The sequence below is a fragment of the Chionomys nivalis genome, chromosome 23 (genome assembly GCF_950005125.1).
Source record: "Chionomys nivalis chromosome 23, mChiNiv1.1, whole genome shotgun sequence".
In the NCBI taxonomy this organism is placed as follows: Eukaryota; Metazoa; Chordata; class Mammalia; order Rodentia; family Cricetidae; genus Chionomys; species Chionomys nivalis.
In genome coordinates, this window is record NC_080108.1 from 48,168,948 (window position 1) to 48,192,441 (window position 23,494).

General features: G+C 37.5%; 1 protein-coding gene across 2 annotated transcripts in view; it reads left to right on the forward strand.

Moving 5' to 3' along the window:
- The window catches only part of LOC130865307 (leucine zipper protein 2), a 391,653-nt gene that overhangs the window by 294,900 nt on the left and 73,259 nt on the right, over positions 1 to 23,494 (forward strand). For both annotated transcript variants that reach the window (XM_057756310.1, XM_057756311.1), the window contains exons 6-7: positions 1,315 to 1,377; positions 6,751 to 6,813. In XM_057756310.1, coding sequence (XP_057612293.1) covers positions 1,315 to 1,377; positions 6,751 to 6,813 — 126 coding nt within the window. The remainder of the gene's footprint in view (positions 1 to 1,314; positions 1,378 to 6,750; positions 6,814 to 23,494) is intronic.

A 23,494-nucleotide genomic window follows, 5' to 3' on the forward strand; every position in this document is an offset into this window, starting at 1 on the left:
TTTAATTTTTTTCTTTACATTTGTATGTGTGCCCACCATGTGTATATGTGTGTGTTTGTGTGTGTCTGTGCAGTGTGGGTATATGTATGTGTGTGTATCTGTGTCTGTCTATGCAGTGTATGTATGTATGTGTGTGTTTGTGTGCATTTCTGTGCAGTGAGTGTGCCTCTTGCAGTACGTATGTGTGTGTATGGTGTGTGTGTGTATGGTATGTGTGTGTCTGTGTGCTGTGTGTGTATGTGTAGGGTGTGTGTGTTGTGCCCAAATTACGAGCCACAGAGAGAGACCACCAGAGAGGCCCAGACTGTAATAAGCAAGGTTTATTTAGCATAATACAAACTAGTTCGGAACCCCTGTCTCCAACACCCCATTGTAGCAAGGTAGAGAGTGGAGTTGTGTTTCCTTTGCGGAGTTAGTCTTTTAAAGTTATAACTACAAAGAAGCTGCTTTGTCATGGGTACAAGGTCTTTTGCTCTGTTTCATCTTACTGTGTCAGTTAATTCTTTGTTCTTAGAGCAAGGCCATCTTTATCAGACTGTACCAGGTAGCGAGGCATAATTTCTCGGGTAGGAGGGGGGAAGGCCACTATCTTCTTCGGAAAACTTTCTGCTAGTAAATTTCTTCTCGCCTCTTTGAGAATAAGGGGTGAGGGTCTTACAGTGTGTGTGTATATATGTGTGTGTGTGTGTGTCTGTGCAGTGTGTGTGTGTACAGTGTATGTATGTGTATGTGTGTGAATGGTGTGTGTTTGTGTATGTGTGTTTGTGTGTGTATGTGTCTGTGTGATGTGTGTGTATGGTGTGTGTGTATGTGTGTCTGTGCGGTGTGGGTGTCTGTTTGTGTGTATGTGTGTGTGTCTGTGTGGTGTGTGTATGTGTGTGTGTATGGTGTGTGTATATCTGTGTCTGTGTGGTGTGTTTGTGTGTACGGTGTGTGTGTTTGTGTGTGTGTATGTATGTGTGTTTGTCTGCATGTGTCATGGCATACCTGTGGCAATCATAAGATCATTTTTGGGAGTCCATTCTCTCCTTCTATCATGTAGGTCCTTGGGTTCAATCTCAGGTCATCTTGGTGGCAAGGACCTTTACCTACAGAGACATCCCATTAGCCAAAGTTTTTTGTTGTTGTTGTTTTGAGTAAATATCTTAATAATAATTAATAATAATTTTAGCTAAAAATGGTTATAGAATGAGTAATAAATTCTGTAGATAATATGCAACTTTAATCTGTGAGACAAACAGAGTGATATGACTGAATTTAATGAGGAAGTTCTTAATAACTTACCACATTTTGTGTAAAATTCTCCTTCCTCAGAATAAAAGCTTGAAGAACAAATTGTTGTCTGGAAGCAAGCTGTGTGGGATGCATGCAGAAGAGGTGAGTAAATGCAACCTTTAACAAGGGCACCTGGTTAAAATTATTATTGAATTAAATCTTGTGTAATCTAAAGAACTAATGGCTTTTCCCCTAACACAAATGAAATACTGGATGCAAAATAAAATACATTTTAGTTTTAGTTTTGTATGTATCTAGTTATTCCAACATTACACAAATGAAAATGTAAAAATGTACCCAATGCCATGTTCATAAAATGAATTTCTAACACCTATCTCATTGTACGGACCAATTCTTCCCAGTAGGAAATTATCAGATGCCCACTGTATTTTTCTTAAGATTTGTGACATTTATATGCTACCAGCAAAGTTCCTGGGATTATATTAGTTTACCAGGTAAAGCCACCTGCTTGTTCTATTTTCTGTGCAACTAGATTTTCTCATATATTACTCATAGATTTTTCATATAATATTATATGTTAATATATATTAATAATTAAGTAACAGTGAAGTTTATAAGTAAGTGAAGTTTAAAGACAAGAGACACGAAGCCCTGTATCCCAGGGATACTTAGAAAGCATACATGAAGAAAAGTCATCCACTGAAAATCTCATAAATTATAAGGAATAGGCAAAAAAGCATTTCCATTTCAGGAAGACCTGATGTCTATGAAAAATGGGATGGAATGAATCTTAAGAGGAGAACAATGACTTTACAGTTTGAAAGTTGAGTCCCCCCCAAGAGGTCCAGAAGGAAGACTGAGAGCTGCACAAACAGGTCCATCATTGCCTAACTATGAAAATACTTCACTTCCCTTATGTTACAAATGCCTTTCCCACCACCTTTCTATAGATGGAATAGGGGAGTTAGGAAAAACACAATTTCCCTTTCTCTCCTACTTGTAAGAACAAGGTTACATGCTTAGGCAATATGAGAGCTCAAAATATATTCTAAGACAAAGCCATTATCAAAAACTCTATACCTCAAGCTTGCATGTGATATGATCATTTGGAGACTAAGTTTCATAATATATATAGTAGATATATTACTTCAATATATATATATTTGAATGAAATATGCTGTGATTTATCATATATATATACATATGGATGATACATATGTGTGTATGTATATATACATGCATACATATATGCATACATATGTGCACAATGAATGGAAAGCTTTAAGACATAGAAATTAAGTGTTGATTCTCTATAAAAAGGAAAATAGAACTGGTTCGTTTGTAGATCTGACACAAGGAAGGGCTTCATTTCATCACATTTTGCTCTGTTTGGACAAAAATCAGCATAACCTTGTTCATATTATTGGGATTGTTGAAACAGGATAAATGAGCATTGGGATAGTTTTGAATACTGTGACATAGAGTGGTGTTTTGAATACCAGCAGCAGGGCTATAGGACAGGAAGATCAAGAGTTCAAGGTCACTCTCACCTACAACACTGATTCTTGAGGGAGATCTGAGCCACTCAAGAGTCTATCTCAAGAACCAACAACAGAGAAGGGGAAATATCTGTATAACAGTTACATTGAACATGTTTTCAGATCCCCACAAAACTCAAGTACAGGGGAGAAAGGGGCACTAAAATTATCACTGGTGTTTAGAAAATTAAAGAGTTCCTCCATTTATAGTTTATCCTCTTCATTCAAGAATGTTCCTAATTTCCTCAGCTCAGTGAAAATTAAATCTCATTTGTTCATAGCTGTGTTCTTTATGTTATTTTCTTAATGGTTAAAATGCAGTTAAGTTCATATAATTTATTCATTTTGCCATATCTTGTTAAATATTTATAGAATAATATCAGAGCTCACTATTCTGGATTAAAAGGGTAATGTTTACACTGTAAAAATAGTATTTTAGAATAATATGCACAAAATTTTATTATTTGATTCATCATTATTTCTTAAAACAAAATAGCAGTCTTTTGTGCTGGAGACTAGCTGAAAGCAGCTCATCATCTCGGCCACAGGCTCTTGGTTCTGTACCCACACAGGAACAAAACACACTGTGATTTGACATGGAAGACCATGTAATGTGGCTTTTCCTGGGGAGACATGAACAAATATGTATTCACTGCACATAGAGAACTAGAAGCAGAATGAATAGAGGCAGCTGCATCTCTGGAATCCTCACCACAGCATGGGCAGCAGCTCATGAAAGCTGCATCTCTCTGGCTTTACCGCACGACCAAAGACAACTTAGTGAATTAGAGATTCCCCTCTACCCCAAAATCACCACTGTTTCTATGACCTTGCTCGACACTGCCAGGAGTCTTCTAAGTTCCTGGGCTTCCTGGGCATAGCGAACAATAATTAGCTTCCCGAGTCTTCAGAGCCTGCCTCCTCCCAGAGCTAATGTTTCAATCCAGAGAAAATAGTTATACTACAAACATTAAAAACTGCAAACCCAACACCATCTGCCATAGCTACCATTATTATTTCATAAAGGGAAAGTTATTTGAATATAAATGTGTAGGAAGGAATCTCAGATTAGACAATTATCTCCTAAATGAGACTGAGGAGCTAAAATGTTCTGTCATGGCTGCCTACATCCTCCTCCTCATTTCTCCTAGTTACCATTGTCATTATCTCAGCTTTAATTAGCTCATGCACATGCAGACACTCCATGACCTTCATGATCTTCATGACCTGATATTTGGAATTGCATTTACAATTAGCAATATAATAGAAATAAAATCACTGAGATTGCAAATGCTGTATCATTTTTAGAGGCTTATCCCTTTTGATAGTTTTAACTTATCAAAATATTGCTGACAAGCTAAGACAGCATGTTATATGTTTTCAAATTAGCACACAATAGATATATTACTTCAGATGTATTATTTCTTAAAAATCTTTGTGAAAACCTAAAAAAGGGTTTTTCTGATAATTAGTCTGGACTGTGAAATACAAATGACATGGGAGTAGAAAGAATTCATATCTTCATGATAACAAAGGCCAAGAAATCTACTATGAATCTACCATGATGTGGTCACTACACACACATACACTACATACACACACCACAATAAATTATAGAAAATAAAATCTCAATTTAATTCTAATTTTATATACTAAAAACACTACCTATTGTTGCTTTAAATATTTGTTGTTATAATTAAAAGTTTAGATCTTAAGGCACACCATCTATGCAAATAAATTATAAGCAGATATCAGAAATAGTGACATTTGTCCTTGACCTCTCCTGAGAAACTCCAGCACTAATTATCAGGACTGGAGATGGCACTGGACGGGTTACATGAATACTTACTATGAGCTGCAGTGATCAGACACTTCCCCCACACACTTATCAACTCTATTGAGAAAAAGACTTTCCCTGGGAGATTTTTTGGCTTTGCTAAGCATCCTGAAGACCAGGTGGAACAGGACTGTTTAGTAAAGTGAGTGGCCTAAGTGATGATAGCCATGTAAATCAGAATTGCCATAGAGATAAACTTAGTGTGAGACAAGGCTCTGAATCGGTTATCATTAGTGTGGACACTTGGGAGAGTTTGTAGTCAAATAGTTAGAGAAAGCATTAATTCCAGCACAAAAGTAAGTACCAGAGGTTGAAGGGTCTTGTGTAAATATTCTTCACTAATAGCCTCTGTCAAACCCATGTTCTCACTAGTAAGCTTCAGTCTTCTGATCATGAGCTTAGAACATTTATCTGCCCCTATTAGAAAAAAAAAAGAATAACTTTTGGTTAGACACAGGATGCTTTGGAAAATAAAAACAAAACAAGAAAATCAAATAGTTGGCTTTGTTACCAAATCCTTTTTTAAGGAAATATTTTAATTTAATTACAATACAATTATATCATTACCCCCTTCTCCTGTCTTTTATTCTTCCCATACTCCTAATCCATGCTTTGTCTCAAATTCACAGCCCATTTTTATCCTTACTGTTACACATGCACATAAAATATATAAATACAATCCATTGGGTCTATGTAGTGTTGCCTGCATTATATGTTTCTAGGGCTGACCAGTTGGTATCTTGAGGTTCATCCCTGAGGAAGACTAATTCTCCTCTCCATCCTGGAATCTGGTCTGGCTTGGAATTGAAAGGCTTGGTGGGTGCTACCACATTGCTCTGAGTTCATAAGTAGAGCTGTCCTGGACTCCTTCACGAATTCTCATGTAATTTCAGATCATACGGCGTGCTTTTCTTCACATTATCCTACTTTAAAATATGGGCTACAAAAGGAGCACCTACTATTCTTCATTATGCTTTGTATCTTTGCCTTAGCATGTGTATATGTGCACATACATGTATGTGTATGTCCATGTGAATATTTCTCCCCAATGAAGTAAGGGGATCTATTATTTCAAGGGTGGAAACACACTGAGGTACTCCCATTACAGTACTGGGAACCGTGTCTTTTTAAGAAGGCTCAGAATACACAGTCTCCTCTTCCAACTCACAGATAAATTATAAAGATGTAGGTAAAGGCATGTAGCAGTATGTCACTGGGAACAACTGAGTTTGTTAAATGTTTTCATATTTATAAGAATTCTGGTATAAAGTGTGGTCTTCTGTAGCCCTGTTTACCCTTGACTAATGGAATTTTGCTGGCATTTTATCTGTTTGTTTGCTAGTGTCTGTTGAAGATACAGTAGATTAAATCTTTCCATGAATTTACACTTACCTATCACATATCTTAGAAAGTAATTCAGTAAAAACGAAGATAACAGCATTCATACACATGCCTTTGTGTTGTAGGAGGTCTCTTGTTTGTTTCCAGGCTGCCCAGACTCCAGAAATAATAACATAGAAACAATGTTATTTGCTGTACTTTTGGCCTATAGCTTAAGCGTATTTCTGGCTAACTCATATCTTAAATTAACCCATCTCCATTAATCTGTGTATCACCATGAGGCTATGGCTTACCAGGCAAGGTTTTGTCCATCTGCCTTTGGGGGGGGGGGGTTATGTGACTTCTCTCTGACTTTCTCCACCCATTCACTTTAGTTTTTCTCTGCTTAGCCCTACTCTATCCTATCAGACCAAGCCAGTTTCTTTGTTAACCAATGGTATTCACAGCATGCAGAGGGGAATCCCATATCACCTATGCCACTTAAAATTAGAATTTTTTATTCATGCCTCATTAAAGGTATTTTGTATGTTTGCGTATAGAGTAGAAGACAGAAAGTTATTAAATAAGACCTTTGTAAACATATGTTTTTTTAAACAGACTGAAATCTTGCTTCCTGACCCAAATGTCTACATGTCTAATGTCAAAGCTAAATTAGTCTTCTCTGTTGATTATCCAAATTATAGGTTATTGCTTGACTAAGCTAAAGCATTTTCTCCTGTGCAATGTGGAAAAATTTAAATCTTCAAGATTCAAAATAAAAGTTAGCATAGGCACTAACGCACATCTCTGCTTTTGCAGTCGAAAAAAATCCAAGCCCAACTGAAGGAGCTCCGTTATGGAAAGAAAGATTTGTTATTTAAGGTAAGCATCTTGTCCACTTTTTCTTCCGAATGCCTGCCCAACATCTAACATTCTCAAAATAGTATTTTGACCAATTGAAATTTCTGGACATTCTAATGAAGAATTACTCTTGGCTGAGTCAGGGTTCCCTCCATTTTCCTACCTCTTAATGAAAGCATATAAGTAAATCACTAGGTCCTTTTATTGCCCAAGGCAGATTTGATTCTAATGTATTTAAAACTCCTATAACTCTCCCTGTGGTTTAACAGGGTTGCCTTTGATATATGTCCAGAGACTAGAGGATATATTGAGGAAGTATTCGCTCATAGAGTTGAATGGTTACCTTGCAGTCTTCACAGAAATTTACTGACATTCAGTCATGGGTCAGTCTGAACAAAACCTGAACTTCAGAATTCTGCACCCACTGAGAATGTGAAGAGAAAAATCCTTAGAAATTCACGGTTCTGAATTCCTGGACTTTAGGAGCATTATCTTCTGTCACAGGAGGCTTTGCAGATATGACTAAATTACAGACCTTTAAAGGGAAAGATTAGGTTTATTAGTGCTGAATTAAATATTTGAATCTTGTTAACAATGATGCAAGAAAGTCAAGAGAGGAGTGTATGTGGTCATAGAAATTACAGAATAAAGCATCTTTGATTTAGCCCTGTATACAAACTTTTTATCCCACCAGTTCACTCCCAAATAACCACATGGGGACTTCTTATTAATTATAAAAGCTCAGCCAATACATTAGAATTGTTCCTAATGAGCTCTTACAACTTATAATAACCTGTGTTTATCAATTTATGTGCTGCCACATGGCTCATGTAATTTACCTGTCCTCTTGAATGCCTTGTTCCCTCTCCATCTGGCTTCATCCCAATGAGCTCTCTCCCTGTCCAAAAGTGCCAACTAACCTCTTCCTGCCTAGCTATTGGCATTTAGTTCTTTATTAAACCAATGAGAGCAACACATCGTCACAGTGTGCAGAAAGATTGTTCCACAACATAATCCCATGGCATTCATTTCAGACTTGTCATCTTGAAAACTATAGAACATTTTGTGTTGTGTAACTAAGTTCATGAGAATTCCTTACAACCTGTTCATTCTCACACAGGAACAGAAAGTAAAGACCCTTGTCTTTTTTTGTTTGTTTGTTTGTTTGTTTTTTTGTTTTGTTTTGTTTTGTTTTTTTGAGACAGGGTTTCTCTGTAGCTTTGGTGCCTCTCCCGGAACTAGCTCTTATAGACCAGGCTGGACTCGAACTCCCAGAGATCCACCTGCCTCTGCCTCCCGAGTGCTGGGATTAAAGGCGTGCGCCACCACTGCCCAGCTAGACCCTTGTCTTGTATTCTTTTTCAACCTGCTTCTTCTCATGGAGTACTGGGATAATTACTTAGGCTTTCCTAACTATGCTAATATTCAGTAAAATAAGATTAAATTATATGTAACATTTACTTTTCAACACATTTTCACTGTAATGATCACCATAAGTGAAAAATTGGTTTACTTTTAAGATAGAAATCTTTTAGTAAAATGTGGGAGTGAGGTGATTTCTACTGGAAACAGTGAGAGATGACAGAGTGGTGTGCTGTACTTGCTCGTGGCTTTAGAATCAGAGGAAATGTTGTGATTCTGGCACATCTTGACAAATGCTCTTCCTGCTGTTGCTTTGGTGTCCTTTTACCCACACTTTCCAAAGCCCTAAGAAAACTTCTGGAAATGTCTGACATGAAGGTCCAAATATCTGAGGAAAATTATCATTGTTTAGGAGTAATTTCAGTAGAGAATAAACAACGATGTGTAAATTCGATCAAATAAAAAACAGGATAGCATAACTGACTAAAGAGAGGCTCAGAAGGACTTGTCTGTGCCATCACCTCTCAACATTTCTGGCACTCCTCCCCGCTGAGGGAGACTTGACCTGCCACCTCTGGAATGTTGTGTCTATGACCTGCAATTAGCCATTGGAGATCAGAGTATGCCCTTACTGCTAGCCTTTCCAAAGAACCACGGAAGAAGACAGGGTTTTCTTGGTCAGCGTCATGGCTGCGTTGAAGAAGAACTAGCTTCTATGACTCACTGTGGGAAAGAGAAGGCTGGGCAAGTTCACGTAGCTAATATCTGAGACTCATCCAGCATTGTCCAGTTGAAAGCAGTCAGCACTCTAAGGTGACCAGTTTATTATTAAGTATTTTAAAAGATAACATGCTTTGTGTGTAGAAACTTGTCTTCTTCCATTCTGAGTACCCTTGCTTAACTAGGGGGTCTTTTTATGGTGGCAATCATGTCAAGTCGTAGTGGAACTATAAGGACACATCACAATGCTGATCCTCTACATATTTTATAAATTTCATTATGTTTGTGTTTTCCCCGATCCCAGGCTGTGTCTGTCCATTCTGGACATTACTGATAACTCTATTACCCTTTCCCATTGGCTTTCCATCTAGATTCAAATTCTCTTTCCAAATTTTGATACGGTTTTCAAAATTCGCTCCTGTCTGGTATTCAAATGTCAGGCTTTATGCCATGGTGTTTCTGCAGAGTCACCCTGTTCAGATAAGATTGGGTCATTTCTGCCCGATCACTGCAGTGATAATTGAAGGCCATTGTAATGCACCATAAAAGTTAAATCTGTGAAACCTATAACATTTCTGCATGTTACAGAAGTCAGTCAAAATAAAGACAGTGATGTTGATAGCCCACTGCCGTTTGGATCTGAGGGGTGAGTTGAGCCTGGGATTGCTGCTTGCCTTTACAGACTCTTACCCATCCTGTCATGTTAAGTTTACGACTTGGCCTCCCAAGCAGCCTTCTCTCTGAGAAGGCCTTTAATTTACAATACATGAAGGTGATTTCATATTTCTATGGGTATAAATAGAGCAGTCAGCTATTTTGAACCTCTTGGGGTAAATTACTTGCTTTTAGGAACTGTCTGGAAGTAGTCTCGCTGCACAAATGAGATGCTATGGGGGGAGGAGGCTCATAAATGTTTATTCATCCTATTTTTCTTAGTTCACAGATGATTAAACCCATATTCCTAGTCAGACATGTTCAGTTTAGTTTCTGAAATTGTAACCTAGATATCACAGCACATTTTAGGTACATAGGTGAGAGTCCATTCTTCTCAATTCTTGTAGTTAACCACTCTCAAATAGCTCCCATTTCCAATTAAAATAAGGAAAGAATACAGTCACATCTCTATTCCAACTTATTATTACCATAAAGTGAAAGAACGAGTAATAAACATTCAGGAATCTGACCCTCTATATAATTTTTAAGGTACCTTGTTTACCTATCCTTCACCCTAATGGTGATGAAAGCGGATTCAAATGACAGGAGCAAACTGTTGTTCTTTGAAGATCCTTTTGGAAACACCATTTGATGCTTGTCTTGAACTGGGTGTGGAGTGTCCCTTTAAACTTAGAATTCTGGATGCAGAGGCAGGCAGATCTCTATGACTTCCAAGACAGCCAAGGCCTGTGTACTGAGATCCTGTCTCTGAAAACAAAGAAACAAAGCTGAATCTGCATCTGTGAACATCGTTCATGCTCTTGGTTCACTTACAAAGGTGTTCGTTAACCTTTGTGTAATGAAAGAGAAGATAGTTGCTGCACAAGGTAATTGCATAAAACATTGAGAAACAGACACTACTTTTAGTACTTTATAAAAAGGAGAAACAGACCACTATAAATTTCATCCCTCTTAGGAATGGCCAGAACAGAATCCTTAGGAAGTTCACATTGGGTGTGTTTTACCAGTGATAACACCAGCAGTAAAATCATTAGACCTGATTTTATCCTATTGAAGAAGTATTTGGTAAGTTGATCCCTGCATGTTCATGTGAAAAAAAACAGGTCACATTATTTTTGTTAAGATGAATGTATAAGAGAGTACAAGGGAGTAGACTCTCCACAAGAGAAGGATCCTGTCAACATTACCTGTTTCAGGTTCCACAAAACTCACGCTTAGCCCCTTGACAGCACTACCTCTGTAAATATTTGACAATTAAGATCGATATCATTCCAAAGCATGGGTCTTCTTTGTTCATGAAAAATCATTGGAAAAGTCTCTTCTATTTCTGTTATACCTCCTGTCCCCACAGAGGTACCAGGCTTGCTCAATGATCTTTTCTCCCAGATCTTCTATTCCTGTGTCCATAGTTTCTGTTTTAGAGAATTGTTTCTCTGAGGTTCCTTCAGGAGGAACAAAAAGAAAACTTTTAACTCTTTGGTTAACACTAGTTTTAACCAAGAGTAGAGCTAATTCCCTAGTGAAATAGCCTGATTTCAGGTACAGTCCTCTGCAGGATAGAAGCAGACAACAGAAATAACTTCAGTGTCTGAACTATAACACTGAGTTGGAAGTTAGAAACTGCAGCCACCAATACATATTTCTAAACGATAATCCAATCTGTGTGGTCTTAAAATTCACAAGGAGCACATCTTCCTACACTGCCCCAGGCATTACTACTTAACCCCGAGAAAATGGGGTGCAGGTCTTTTCTGAATCTGAAGTCTCCACATTGTATGTATGATATAATATACAGTAGCAGTAACTTTCTATATTCTGGGTAAGAGTTTGCAATCTATCCCTGTTTCTTTCAACAAGAGAAGAGAACACAATACAAAAATTAATCTACCGTAGAGTCTAGGATGGTAGAGCATGAGCCAACTGACAGAGAAGGGACATACAAGTCAGACTATTCATCAAGAACTGTAGGAATGTTACTCTGTCAAGTCACACCATCATCTAACAGATGCACACAGATGTCTGCTTGTTCTGTACATTAGTTTGATGTAGCTAAATCATACATAACTGAAGGAAGTGATTCCTTCCCTTTTAGCTATAATATATATATATATATATATATATGTATATACACATACAGATATTATGGGAAGCTGCATGTTGAATATCTGTTTCTATATCAGCACCAAGTAGGTAACATTCAAACATACACACTTCAGTTGTTTATGAAACCAAATTGACATTCAAAATTAAAATGCAGATTACAAGGCAGTTAGTCACTTCAAGTATCTGTGAGCTGTCTTCCTGAAAAAAAAATATTTTACTAACAAATTATCACTTCATTTGGCTTTGTTCATTTAATATAAGAAATACATTCTACCCATTGTCTGGAGTATATAAAATTATATTCCATGCTACACTTTCCATTTCATCTTATGAAAACACACTGAAAAAACACAAGAGAAGCTGTTTGTTTGCTTCACTTTGCAAAGAGACATACACACAACTTAGGGCACAGAAGCTTCAGGAGAGTGTTAAGCTCACATTACAGCACTTATACAGCAATCAATGTACAAAATTAAATTATTAAATATATATTGTTTTGTTTCCTAATAAGGTTATTAACAAATAAAAATAGAATAACTGTAAAAAGAAAAACAGAAATACATGTAATTACTTTGTATGTCTACTTGTCAGTTTTTCTCATGTGGCACAAATGTCCATATGGGCACACACTCATATGGGTGTGCTTGTGTGTGGATGCCCACAGTTGGCATCTTCCTTAGTCACTTAGAAGTTTTAGTTTTTCCTTTACTTTTAAAAATGCATACATTTTAATTAACATATTAATTTAATTAAAGCATCATTTCCCTTTTTCTTTCCAATCTCTCCAGACTCTTTCAGTTACTCTTCCTCCAACCTCTCCCATGTTCTCTTGGTCTTAAATTAGTAGCTTTCTTTTTCATAGATTTTATTGTGACATGTATGAATGCACAAATACATAAAATTCAAACTGCGGAGTCTTTCTTTACTATTTAAGTATATGGTGTCAAGTTTGACCACCTTGCATTGGATGGCCAATAAGAGACTCATCCTAAGAGAGAATAATTGTCCTTCCCCCAGCAGTTATTAGGTCTCTGAAATTCTTTGTTTAAGCACAGATCCTGAGAAAATGTCCCCCTAAAACATTACATGTTTATTCTATATTACTACTGTCCTGGCCTTGTTTATGCAACCATTTCTAGAATAGGATCTTTCATAGCATACTTTCTGATAGTCTGGATCTCACAATGTTTCTGCTCCTCTTCCATGATGTTCTCCAAGCCACAGATGCCAGGGCTCTGATGCAAATATAGCCACTGGGATTTGTTCCCCCTTGATCTGTGGATCTCTATTTGCTATAAACAGAAACTCTTTGAGGATGGGTGGTTGCTACACTTACCTGTGGGTGTAAGGGTAATATTTAGAATGTAGTAAGGAATTATGCTGGTCTAGCAATGTGACAGTAGTAGATTCTTTTCTAAGATCCATGACCTCACTAGTCTGGGGAAGCTGGCTAGGTTCTAGTACCAGGCATGATTTTACTCCTGTATGTGATACAGTGTAGGAAACTGATGTAACATGTATCATGCCATGAACACATTCAGCAGTAGAGTCATGTATACTATCACTGTGTAGTATCACCAGTTCTTGCTACTGGCAAATTCTCAGGCAGTGCAAGATTTCCCACAAAATCATCACAAGCATTTATCCATAAGTAATTCTGACATTTAGTAAGCTATGATATCACTAGGTAGCAGGAGGCTTCCAAGTCATTTTAGCCTCAGAACCACATTATCTTGTGCATCATCTTCCTTGAATAAAATTCTTTTTTGGAAGTATAACTATATTTCATTTACTACTACCTTTTTGTTTCACCAATACAGTTGATACATTTTAGTGAGAATAGAGAAAACAAACACATAAAACAGATTTCCAATTTCAATTAGTTATTGATTTTGATATAGCATAGTTAAATGTTTTGAAGCTTATTTCTGCTATTTGTGGTGTGAATGATCAGAGAAAGGGATTTGGTAATCAGGTATTTTATTATTGCCTCAGAATTAGCTTCACACAAGGATCAGCTTGGATTAGACCTTGGAGACATTATACCAATTTTGTAAAGGTGGTGGACTGTAATTAGACAGAAGAAATGATGATGATGATGATGATGATGGAACCAAAGGGAAAGAAAGAATGCCATCTGTATCGAGAAAGAAATCCGACCCAAAAGATAGTAGTGTGAACTTGAATCATTAGTGTACAGTGGTAGCAAGTGCTGAAAAATGTTATGGTCATGAAGAGAGTCAGAACAGAGGTTAAAGAGAGATGCTGAAATGTAATCAAGAGGTACATTGAGAAAGACGTATTTAAAAACTGCCTATGGAGAGAAGGAAATTGATATTGCGTATAATTCTACTCTTTTTGATAGGAAAAGAACCAAGCATCTACAGGCTTGCAGGTGCGCTGATGAACCTTCTTCTATTGTTTGTATTTCCTTTTATATGGTTGCTGGACATTTATTGTTTGAGACCATGAGGACTATGCTAGCAAAAACTTGAACTCACACAGGGGCTCTCCACTCAGCAACAGCTTCCTTGGCTCTAGGTTCTAGTTTGTTTCTCTTCAGTAGTTCCCAACCACTGTTGCAGTTTTGATGCAACTTTATTTATATCATTTCTTTTTGTTGTATGCTCATATGTGTAAAGGTCCAAGGTTGTCATCATGTCTTTTCTCCACTGCTCTACACTTTTACATATGCAGGCAGGATCTCTACTGCATCTGAAATTTGCCAATTTTACCTAGTTTATTCAGTCAATTTAACCTGATATTCTCTATCTCTACCTCTCTAATCCTGGGATTAGAGATGACTACCATGCTCACCCAGATTTTATGTGGGTTTGAGGTTTTGATACTCACATTTGCAAAGCAAACAATTTATCCACTAAGTATTCTCCCAGTCTCTATTTATGTCATTATAATTGATGCGTAATAACTGCACATATGTGTAGAGACATGATGGCTTGCACTAATAGAAAGCAAAATGATGAACTTGAGAAATTTCCTCTCAACCATCTTGTAAGTACAGTTATTAAGAGATAAAATATTTAAAACACTTGGAAGAACATAGAGAAAGGAGAACTCTTACACACACATGGTGGGGTATAAATTAGTATAGTTAATGAAGCAAATAATATGGGTCTTCCTCAAAAATCTGAAATCTTGGAAGCAAGACTGTTTGTTGGGGGTAAGGGATTGAGGGAGGGGGAGCACAGCACAGGACAATGTGCATGAACTACATTTCATTCTATACACACATGAAAATTCTCCAAGGTCAGACAAAAGAAAATAAACAGAATCAAAATAAAAACAAATAAAAAGAAATTTTAAGCCAGAACTTCATATTCCCAGAAACCTCACTTCTGCATCTATCCCAGGAGAGTCACTGTTCTGAAGAAGAAAGATTAAATTCTAGCGTTCACAGCATACTAAAATTATCGTATTCCACAATAACACATTATACATTAAAAGTACACAGAAGAGAGTATCTTCAGAATAAATAATGCAAAGGCAAGATCAGTGACCGAGCAGGGTAATGTGCTAACTCAAAAGACTTTGGCATTAGTGTGTGCGTAAGACAAATGAAGACAGAAAAGATAGCTGATAGAAGCATTGTACCCATATGACAAAATAAACTGTCAACTCATAATCTATTATTTTCCTATTTCTTTCTAATAAGAAATTTAATGAGGATGGAAATTTTATTGCTATTCAATGGAGTATGAAACTTTTCTCATTTAAACTAAATACTTGACTGTTAAAAAAAGAGAAAATAACCTGAGTAAAAAAGTTATTATTCAAGGTTCTCTAGAGAAACAGAACATTATACATTCCAATAATTCTGTGGTATTTCACAGTAACTCATCAACATATGTGTGTGTATGAATGTATATGTGTGTGTATCTATAGATGTAGATACAGATATGGATTTATTAGTGTCTTGCAGGCTCTGTGGTCCAGTTAGTCTATCAATGACTTTCTACTAATAATCAAGAATTCGAATTCAAGAATCCAGCAGTTGTTCAGTCCACAAGGCTGAAATCTTAGCTGGTCTTCAGAATCCTTCAGAAGGAGGCTCTAATACCAATGAAGAAATGAACTTGCTAGCAAGAGTAAGGGCATACAGGTAAAGAGAGAGTAAGCTTTCTTCTTCCATTTTCTTTATATAGAATGACACAAGAAATGGTGGTCCCAATCTTCATCTTTATTCTTCAATAAAAGTTAAAGATACCAATTTTTAGTTTTAATTAGCTGATCTTCCCACCTCAAAAAAGCCTGATTAAAAGTGGGCCTTTCCACTTCCAACGACTGAATTAATAAAAAATCCTTCACAGTTGTACCCATCTGCTTGGATTCTAGTTAATTCCAGATGTAGTCAAGTTGACAACCAAGAATAGCTATCACACAGGGAGGTGTCCAGAGACATTTTTACCTGTCTTAGGTGGCTTCCAAGCTTGTATTTCACTTAGAGCTGGAACACTCTCTTCATCATCGATCTCTAAAGGAACCAAGATAGCTCAGTGTTTAGAAACAGGGACCCTCACGTATGTAATATACTGTTAGTTATGGTATGAATTTGAACACAGGTGAATTTTTACCATCTCGTCTACAAATGGCAGTAATGGTAGCCTTCCCATCAAGCAGTTATTTTGAAAATATGATGAATAAATTTAGCTGAATTGTCAACTCATTTTCCTACCTAGCATGTAAAACAGAGGGGGAATTAGCTTTTATTGTTCATAAAAAATTAGAACTTTAATTTTTTTCATAATATCAGCAATCCATTAATCTTGAGCTTAGATTGAACCCTGGATTTTTCTCCTGTTGAGGGAGTTGTGCGATCTCACTTTTTTTTTCTGAAATTGTCACCATACTGCAGAAACACCAAATGAACCTTACAGTCATTCACTAATTGTCACCATACTGCAGAAATTCCAAATGAACCTAACAGTCATTCTAAGTGCAAGCTGCCTTCTGTTCTTTCTCCAGTTTACTTTCTCTTTTCTTTTCTTTAATATCTGCAGATAATACAGATTTTATCTTTTTTTTCCACATTTTCCGTGCATTATTAGGCATGAGGAATAAAACTTGTGACTCTAGTGTATTGAAGGAAAGGAAAAGCATCTAATCCATAGATTACAGTAGAGGACATATGAGCCCTCTAATGCATCATGAAATGTACAGAGCTGATTTCCTGTTCAATGTAATGTACTTTTAGTGCTTAACAACTGTGTGAATATTCGTGTGTGTATTGTGTGTATGTGTGTGCATCACTAAAGTAGGAAACTTTCTCTGATACCCATAGCTGGACTTAACTATTTTAAAATTAGAATCTATTGGGAGCTCACCAAGGCCAGCTGGACTGGGAATGAATAAGCATGGGATAAAACGGGACTCTCTGAATATGGTGGACAATGAGGGCTGCTGAGAAGCCAAGGACAATGGCACTGAGTTTTGATCCTACTGCATGTACTGGCTTTGTGGGAGCCTAGCCTGTTTGGATGCTCACCTTCCTAGACCTGGATGGAGGGGGGAGGACCTTGGACGGCCCTCAGGGCAGGGAACCCTGACTCTCTTTGGACTGGAGAGGGAGGGGGAGGGAAGTGGGGCGTGGGGAGTGGGGGGAGGGGGAGGGAAAAGGGAGGCAGGGAGGAGGCGGAAAGTTTTAATAAAAAAATTAGAATAATTTTCAAAAGCTGATAGTATTATAATGTGCAAGTACATTATATAATCTTTGTGTATGCTTTTGAGCTCAGTCTCTGTTTAAAGAGAAATATGTGAATAATAAACACTAATTATTACAAATTATGAAACTAGTCCACAGATATGAATTTATCAAATGGATCAATATGAAATTGATCTACTCAATATATGTTTCTCAGGGTTTTAAGCATTGGACTGAATACAGGCCATGGCTAAAGAAATTATTTGAAGCTAACCCTTTAACAGACCATCATCTCTTGCACAGGAGTGGAGACCCTGAAAACCTGTGTCTCCAACACACCGACCCACACGCACTGTGTATATATATATACACACTTATATAGTAAAATAAGCTTTACTGAGTAAAAATTTGCATATAATACTTGTTCTATTGTTCTGGAAACTTGTTGAGTCAGTTGTTTTAAATGTTGCCTTTCTTTTATGTTCATAGTAATGAGAGTATATTATAATTTGATTTTGTTAAGACTGATAGTGAGAACACTTTTCGATTCTCAGTTTTGTTTGAGTATCAGCTTTGTGGAAATATGATGAAGTGTTTTATCCCTTTAAACACATCTTATTATCACACTAACCTGCTCCTACATATACTACAGGGACAAGTTCATTGCCAGGCATAGTTATGCAGATGTTTTCCCCAAGTATTTATTGTTCCTTTTTCTTACATGGGATTTTCAAAGTTAAAATATAGTTTTTGTGAAGTCAATTTTTTTAATGTTTCCTAATATTACTGTTCCTCTTCTTACTGGGGAAGACTTTGCTCAGCCATGTGCACAAGGGCTCACCCCTATGTCTTTTTACAGATGTCTGAGGGGTCTAGAAAAGTCATCAGCAGAGGTTTAACCGTCATATCAAGAGTGAGTGAGTCACTCAGATTGATTTTCTTTGTTAGTATCTAGTTGTTTCAGAGTAAGGTGAGAGCTGGCTGAAAACACAGAAGACAATTATCCTGACTAGTACTTCCCCCTCCCCCTATGATGTATAACTCTTGGGTCATGGAATCAAATCTTATGTCATTTTGAGGAGGGTTTGGCGATGAGGCTTTGTCTCTGAAGCTATTGCAAGACTTAAGTACTTTGAATATGAAAAATAAAAAGAAAATTGAGATATCTGATTTTGATTCAGATTTCTGACTTTCAAAACTTCTGATTTTACCTGTGACAGAGCAATTTTCATCAAATTATGTAAATTTTTAGTTTTAGCTTCAAAATGAGGGAGGTTTGCACTTTTGTGGGGTGCCCAGAAAAGACTCAAATACATAATAACTATTTGCTCCTTATCTTGTCTGTTATTTCCCATGCTTGATCTTATCCGACTGTGCCTGTTCTCCTGGATGAAAACACATGGCATTCTGCACGCGTCTGTCCTCCCAGCTCAGCGTCTCTTTTTGCATGACCACATGAATGATAGTCCATTTTCACTGTTGGATTGTTTAATGAAGTCAAGCTAATACTCATCTATTCCAATTTACTTAGCTGCAACAGTGTGGAATGTTGTGGAGTTCAGATCAGAGCAGGTGGGAAACTTGCTGTCGCTCTGGGGATGTCAGAGAGGTGGTGTTATGATTGGAACCTTTCCATAGCATTTTTAGAAAGAAAAAGTTTGCCCTTGACTTCAAGTAAGAAGTCATTATCCAGATAAAGAAATTGGGGAAGGTGCTTTTGGAGTGGACAGAGTAGTACCACAGTCTATGGCCCAAGGGCATCAGAGGACATGGAGAGCAAAACTGAAAGCTTTTATTGATCAGGTGCTGTGTTTTTGCTTGCTTTGTTGTTGCTGCCATTGTTTATTTTGGTTTGGTTTGGCTTGGGGGGGGTTGTTTGTTTGTTGTTTTTGTTTTGGACTCAGGATAGCAGCTTTAACTTCAGTACTTCCTAAACTTTTCCTAAACTTGTTTGAAGGTTAATATGGATAAAATTAGTCTTCATGCACATTATTTCTGACTCCATTTATACACAATTGATTTTAGCACAGTGCAGTAGAAAACCGAGTGTGCGCCAACTCTCTTTAAATCCGTGCAGAGAAATCCTAGGTTCTTTGCAAGCTGGAAGCCACATTTCAGCATTAATTGCCAGCTGCCGCTGGCAAGAGCAACATATTCCTCAAATAGGCTCCTCTCTGCCAGCTCTAGAGATTAGAACTACAATTGGTTGTCAAAATGCATTTTTTTCTGCATCTTTCCCATTCCACCCTATTGTTTCCATAATGGGGCAGCAGAAAGGAACAGCACATAAGAACAAACTTCTTCTGAAACCCAGAATCCTAGGTAAGATCCGAGAGAGGCTGCCAACGCGGTGCCCATTCATTCGCTTATAACCTCAGAAATGTTTGAACCCTTTCCCTACAAGCGCCTCTCCAGTTAGCTCAGACCCATCTCATCTCCAAGCACTTACAAGGATCCCAAGGGTCTGTCACCATGAATGGAGCAAACTTTTGTTTAAAGGTCTCAAATCAGACCACTTTGTACTGTCCATTTTCCCATTGCCTGGACAGTTCTTACACAAATGCTGCTGGTCTCTATGCAGTTTCCAAGGCTGTCCTGGAGCTACCTTCAAACTCTTCATTCCTCTAACATTGGACACTGGAAACCGGGTCTCACGTTCTTGTAGTCTTTCGTTCCCCATCTTAGCTCTCCCTGGGGCTTGTTTCCTTGCCATGCAATGTCTTCACAGGCATCCTTCATTTGGCTAATTATGACTTTTGAAACTGATTTTATAGAGCTAGAGCTTTTTGCTGTTGTTTTTAACGAGTGTCTCGTATAGTCCGATCACGCCCAATTTTCCTGCCAGTATTAGAATAGTAGTACTCCTACGATGTTCAACTTGAGATAGCTTTAATAATGTAAAATCTGTCCATTTAATGCACGATGCAATGTTTTCTTTTTTATTGATTTTTGTTGAGCTCTACATTTTTTTCTGCTCCCCTCCTTGCCTCTCCCCTCCTCTTCAACCATCTCCCAATGTCCCCATGCTCCAAATTTACTAAGGAGATCTTGTCTTTTTCTACTTCCCATGTAGATTAGATCTATGTAAGTCTTTCTTAGTGTTTTTAATGTGTCTAGGTTCTCTGGGATTGCGATTTGTGGGATGGTTTTCTTTTCTTTTCTTTTTTGTTTAAAAACTACTTATGAGTGAGTACATGTGATAATTGTCTTTCTGTGTCTGGGTTTTCACTAGTTTCTTTGGCATAAGCAGCTAACGATGAATTAAGAGTCACTGAGCTGGATGTGTATTTGGGCAGCTAAGAGGAAGAATGTGGGATGATAAGGTAGATGGTTTATGAATATAAAGAATCGTGGTAGGTGGTGTGGTGGCACCTGTCTTTAATCCCAGCACTTGGGAGGCAGAGGCAGGCGGATCTCTGTGAGTTCGAGACCAGCCTGGTCTACAAGAGCTAGTTCCAGGACATGCTCCAAAACCACAGAGAAACCCTGTCTCGAAACCTCCCCCCCCCAAAAAAAAAAGAAAAAAAAAAAAAAAAAGAAAGTAGATTTCTATATGCCGGGCGGTGGTGGCGCACGCCTTTAATCCCAGCACTTGGGAGGCAGAGGCAGGCGGATCTCTGTGAGTTCGAGACCAGCCTGGTCTACAAGAGCTAGTTCCAGGACAGGCTCCAAAGCCACAGAGAAACCCTGTCTCGAAAAACCAAAAAAAAAAAAAAAAAAAAGAATCGTGGTAAATGACTGTACTAACTAGCAGCTGAATTGATAAATAGAAAGATGGATGGAGGAATAATAAAAGACATATAAAATCATTACAAGGTATTTCCCATATTCAAAAATAATGGGATGCATAATTAATGTATTCCTTGTCAGTTCCTTGGATTAGACGAAGATCACCACATTCTCAGCCCTGACCAGCTAGATTAAAGGGAGTGCAGATGCAGGAGAGGGGAGGAAGTACATGACCCCTCCTGGGGACAGTCTAAGGCCTGCAACATCGAAGGATCTGGTGGCACATGAGACAAACAAACAAAAACTAAGTTCTTTTTGCCTTTGTAGAAGCAATTGAGGTAATGAATTGAGTTACAAAAAGCCGATTTTGCTAAAAACCAAAGCAAAATTACAGTGGTAATTTCCAAATAATTATCTCAGAGGCAAAAATGAATACTTCTTTTTAAATTATATAGAGAAAATTATGTATATCAGATTTTTGCCTTTCTTTTTTCTTTCAGAATTTTTTTATCACATTTACGCCCAAGGACAAATTTTTCATGCAGCTAAATATTTAATACTCTTTTATTAAGAAGGAAATTTCATAAAAGTTTAAGTTAATTATCTTCCTAAGTTTCTACAACTGTAAAAATATCTGCTAATGAAGACTTCCACTAGAAGCTTTCTGAGGAACTATGAGCACAGCATTTACTTAGCATGGTAGAGGTCCTGGGATTGACACCAAGGTTGGGAAAAGAAACTTTATCTTCCTTGTTTTCTGTGGCAATTTCAAACTCCTTCAAGTGAAGTCTGGCTTGTATTCAAGTATCTTCAGTTGGCCCAGGAGGGACAGAGTAAAGATCACATGTCCTGGCACTGGCTTGGGATTCAGGGAAGCAGCATCGGCATCCTACTGGCATAAAACCCATCCAATGCTTCCTAGTTTACTGCACAGGTGTGTGTTAGCTGGGGCAAGGCTTCCAGGTGAAGTGCGTGGGCACCAACTGCTACACACTAGTGAGATCCTGAGTCTGTGGACTGTCAGGACTTATCAAGGCTTTCTTTCCTCCTTTCCTAAGTGCTAACAACAATATGTGTCATATTTTAGAAACGCCAAAGTAGTCAGCCCCTCCAGGCAGCCCACATATTGGCATATAATCAATATTTTACAGATCCCTTGGGTGATTTATTCCATGTTAAAGAACAGAGGCCAAAGCCTTGAAAATTAAGAACCTTTTCTTAATTCTTAAGGCAAGTAAATGGGAGAAGGTAGGGGCAAGTCAAGACTTTTACACTAGGTTCCTTTGTTCTTTCTGACAGCTCTAATAATGAGCATTTAATTAAGTCTAAGCCGTTAAATGTGAGTAAATGTTTCAACCAACGTTGTGATTGTTCTTTGTAGATTTCTGCTTTGGCTCCAATTATGTTTTATCTTTTGTTGAAGCTTTAGTCATTAACCCAATTAACTCAAGTAAGACACACTTCAGCTATAAAAATAAAATTTGTATTATCAGACCTCAGAAAATATTCTCCTAACCTCTTCAGTCCAGTACCGCACTTTGGGAGTTACTTTCTGTAGGGTAGAAGGAGATTCTTTCTCAGTACTTGACAGCATCTTCTTCACCGCAGCTTCCTCACCCACCCAGGAGCTGCCCTCCTACCACAGGGCAGAAGCTTAGGGAACAGGATCTGCTTGGTTTACATTTGTGTAACTCTCAATTTGCATATTTACTGGCCCATAGGAAATTATTGGTTGTGTATTTAGAATTGACCTGAAGTGGTTGGAGTAATGCTTCCCACATTCTCAGTAGGTTTTTCCATTTCTGTAAAGCTCTGTAAACACCATTACAACCAAGGCAATAGCATTTCTAAATCCTGACAGGTTCACAATTACGCTTAATCAGCACATAAAGTTTCCATGTGAGCTGGTATTTACCTTTAACTGAATATAACATTCAATAAACACATATCTGTGCAATCAGTCTGAATGCCTTTTATTTGAATTAACTCAACTTATCAATTTTCAATGGATGTATTTATTGGCAAGTGAGTTTAAAAACAAGTCTAAGGCTGATAATATGATACTGTAACACTAGACAAGGTACATTGAAAGAAAGATATCAACTCACTTAATAATAGATTATCTACGTTATCAGTATTATTTTTATGATATACTAAGAACCATGTATTCTGATCATGTTTTAGAATACTGATTCTAATCTACAATAAGACATTCTAAGTCACATTTTAATGTACAAGGGATGTATATGGACAGTCATTGTCGGGATATTGATTCTGCCAATTCCTTAGCATGGGATGTCTATCTTCTGGTTTTCTATTCAATTTCTTCATTGGGTAACTTAACATTTATGTGGTAGAGGTCTTTCATTCCATCAGTTAGGTTAACTTCCAGTTTATTTATTCAATGCTTATTGTGGACTGGAGATATGGTTCAAAGGATGGACAGATGGCTCA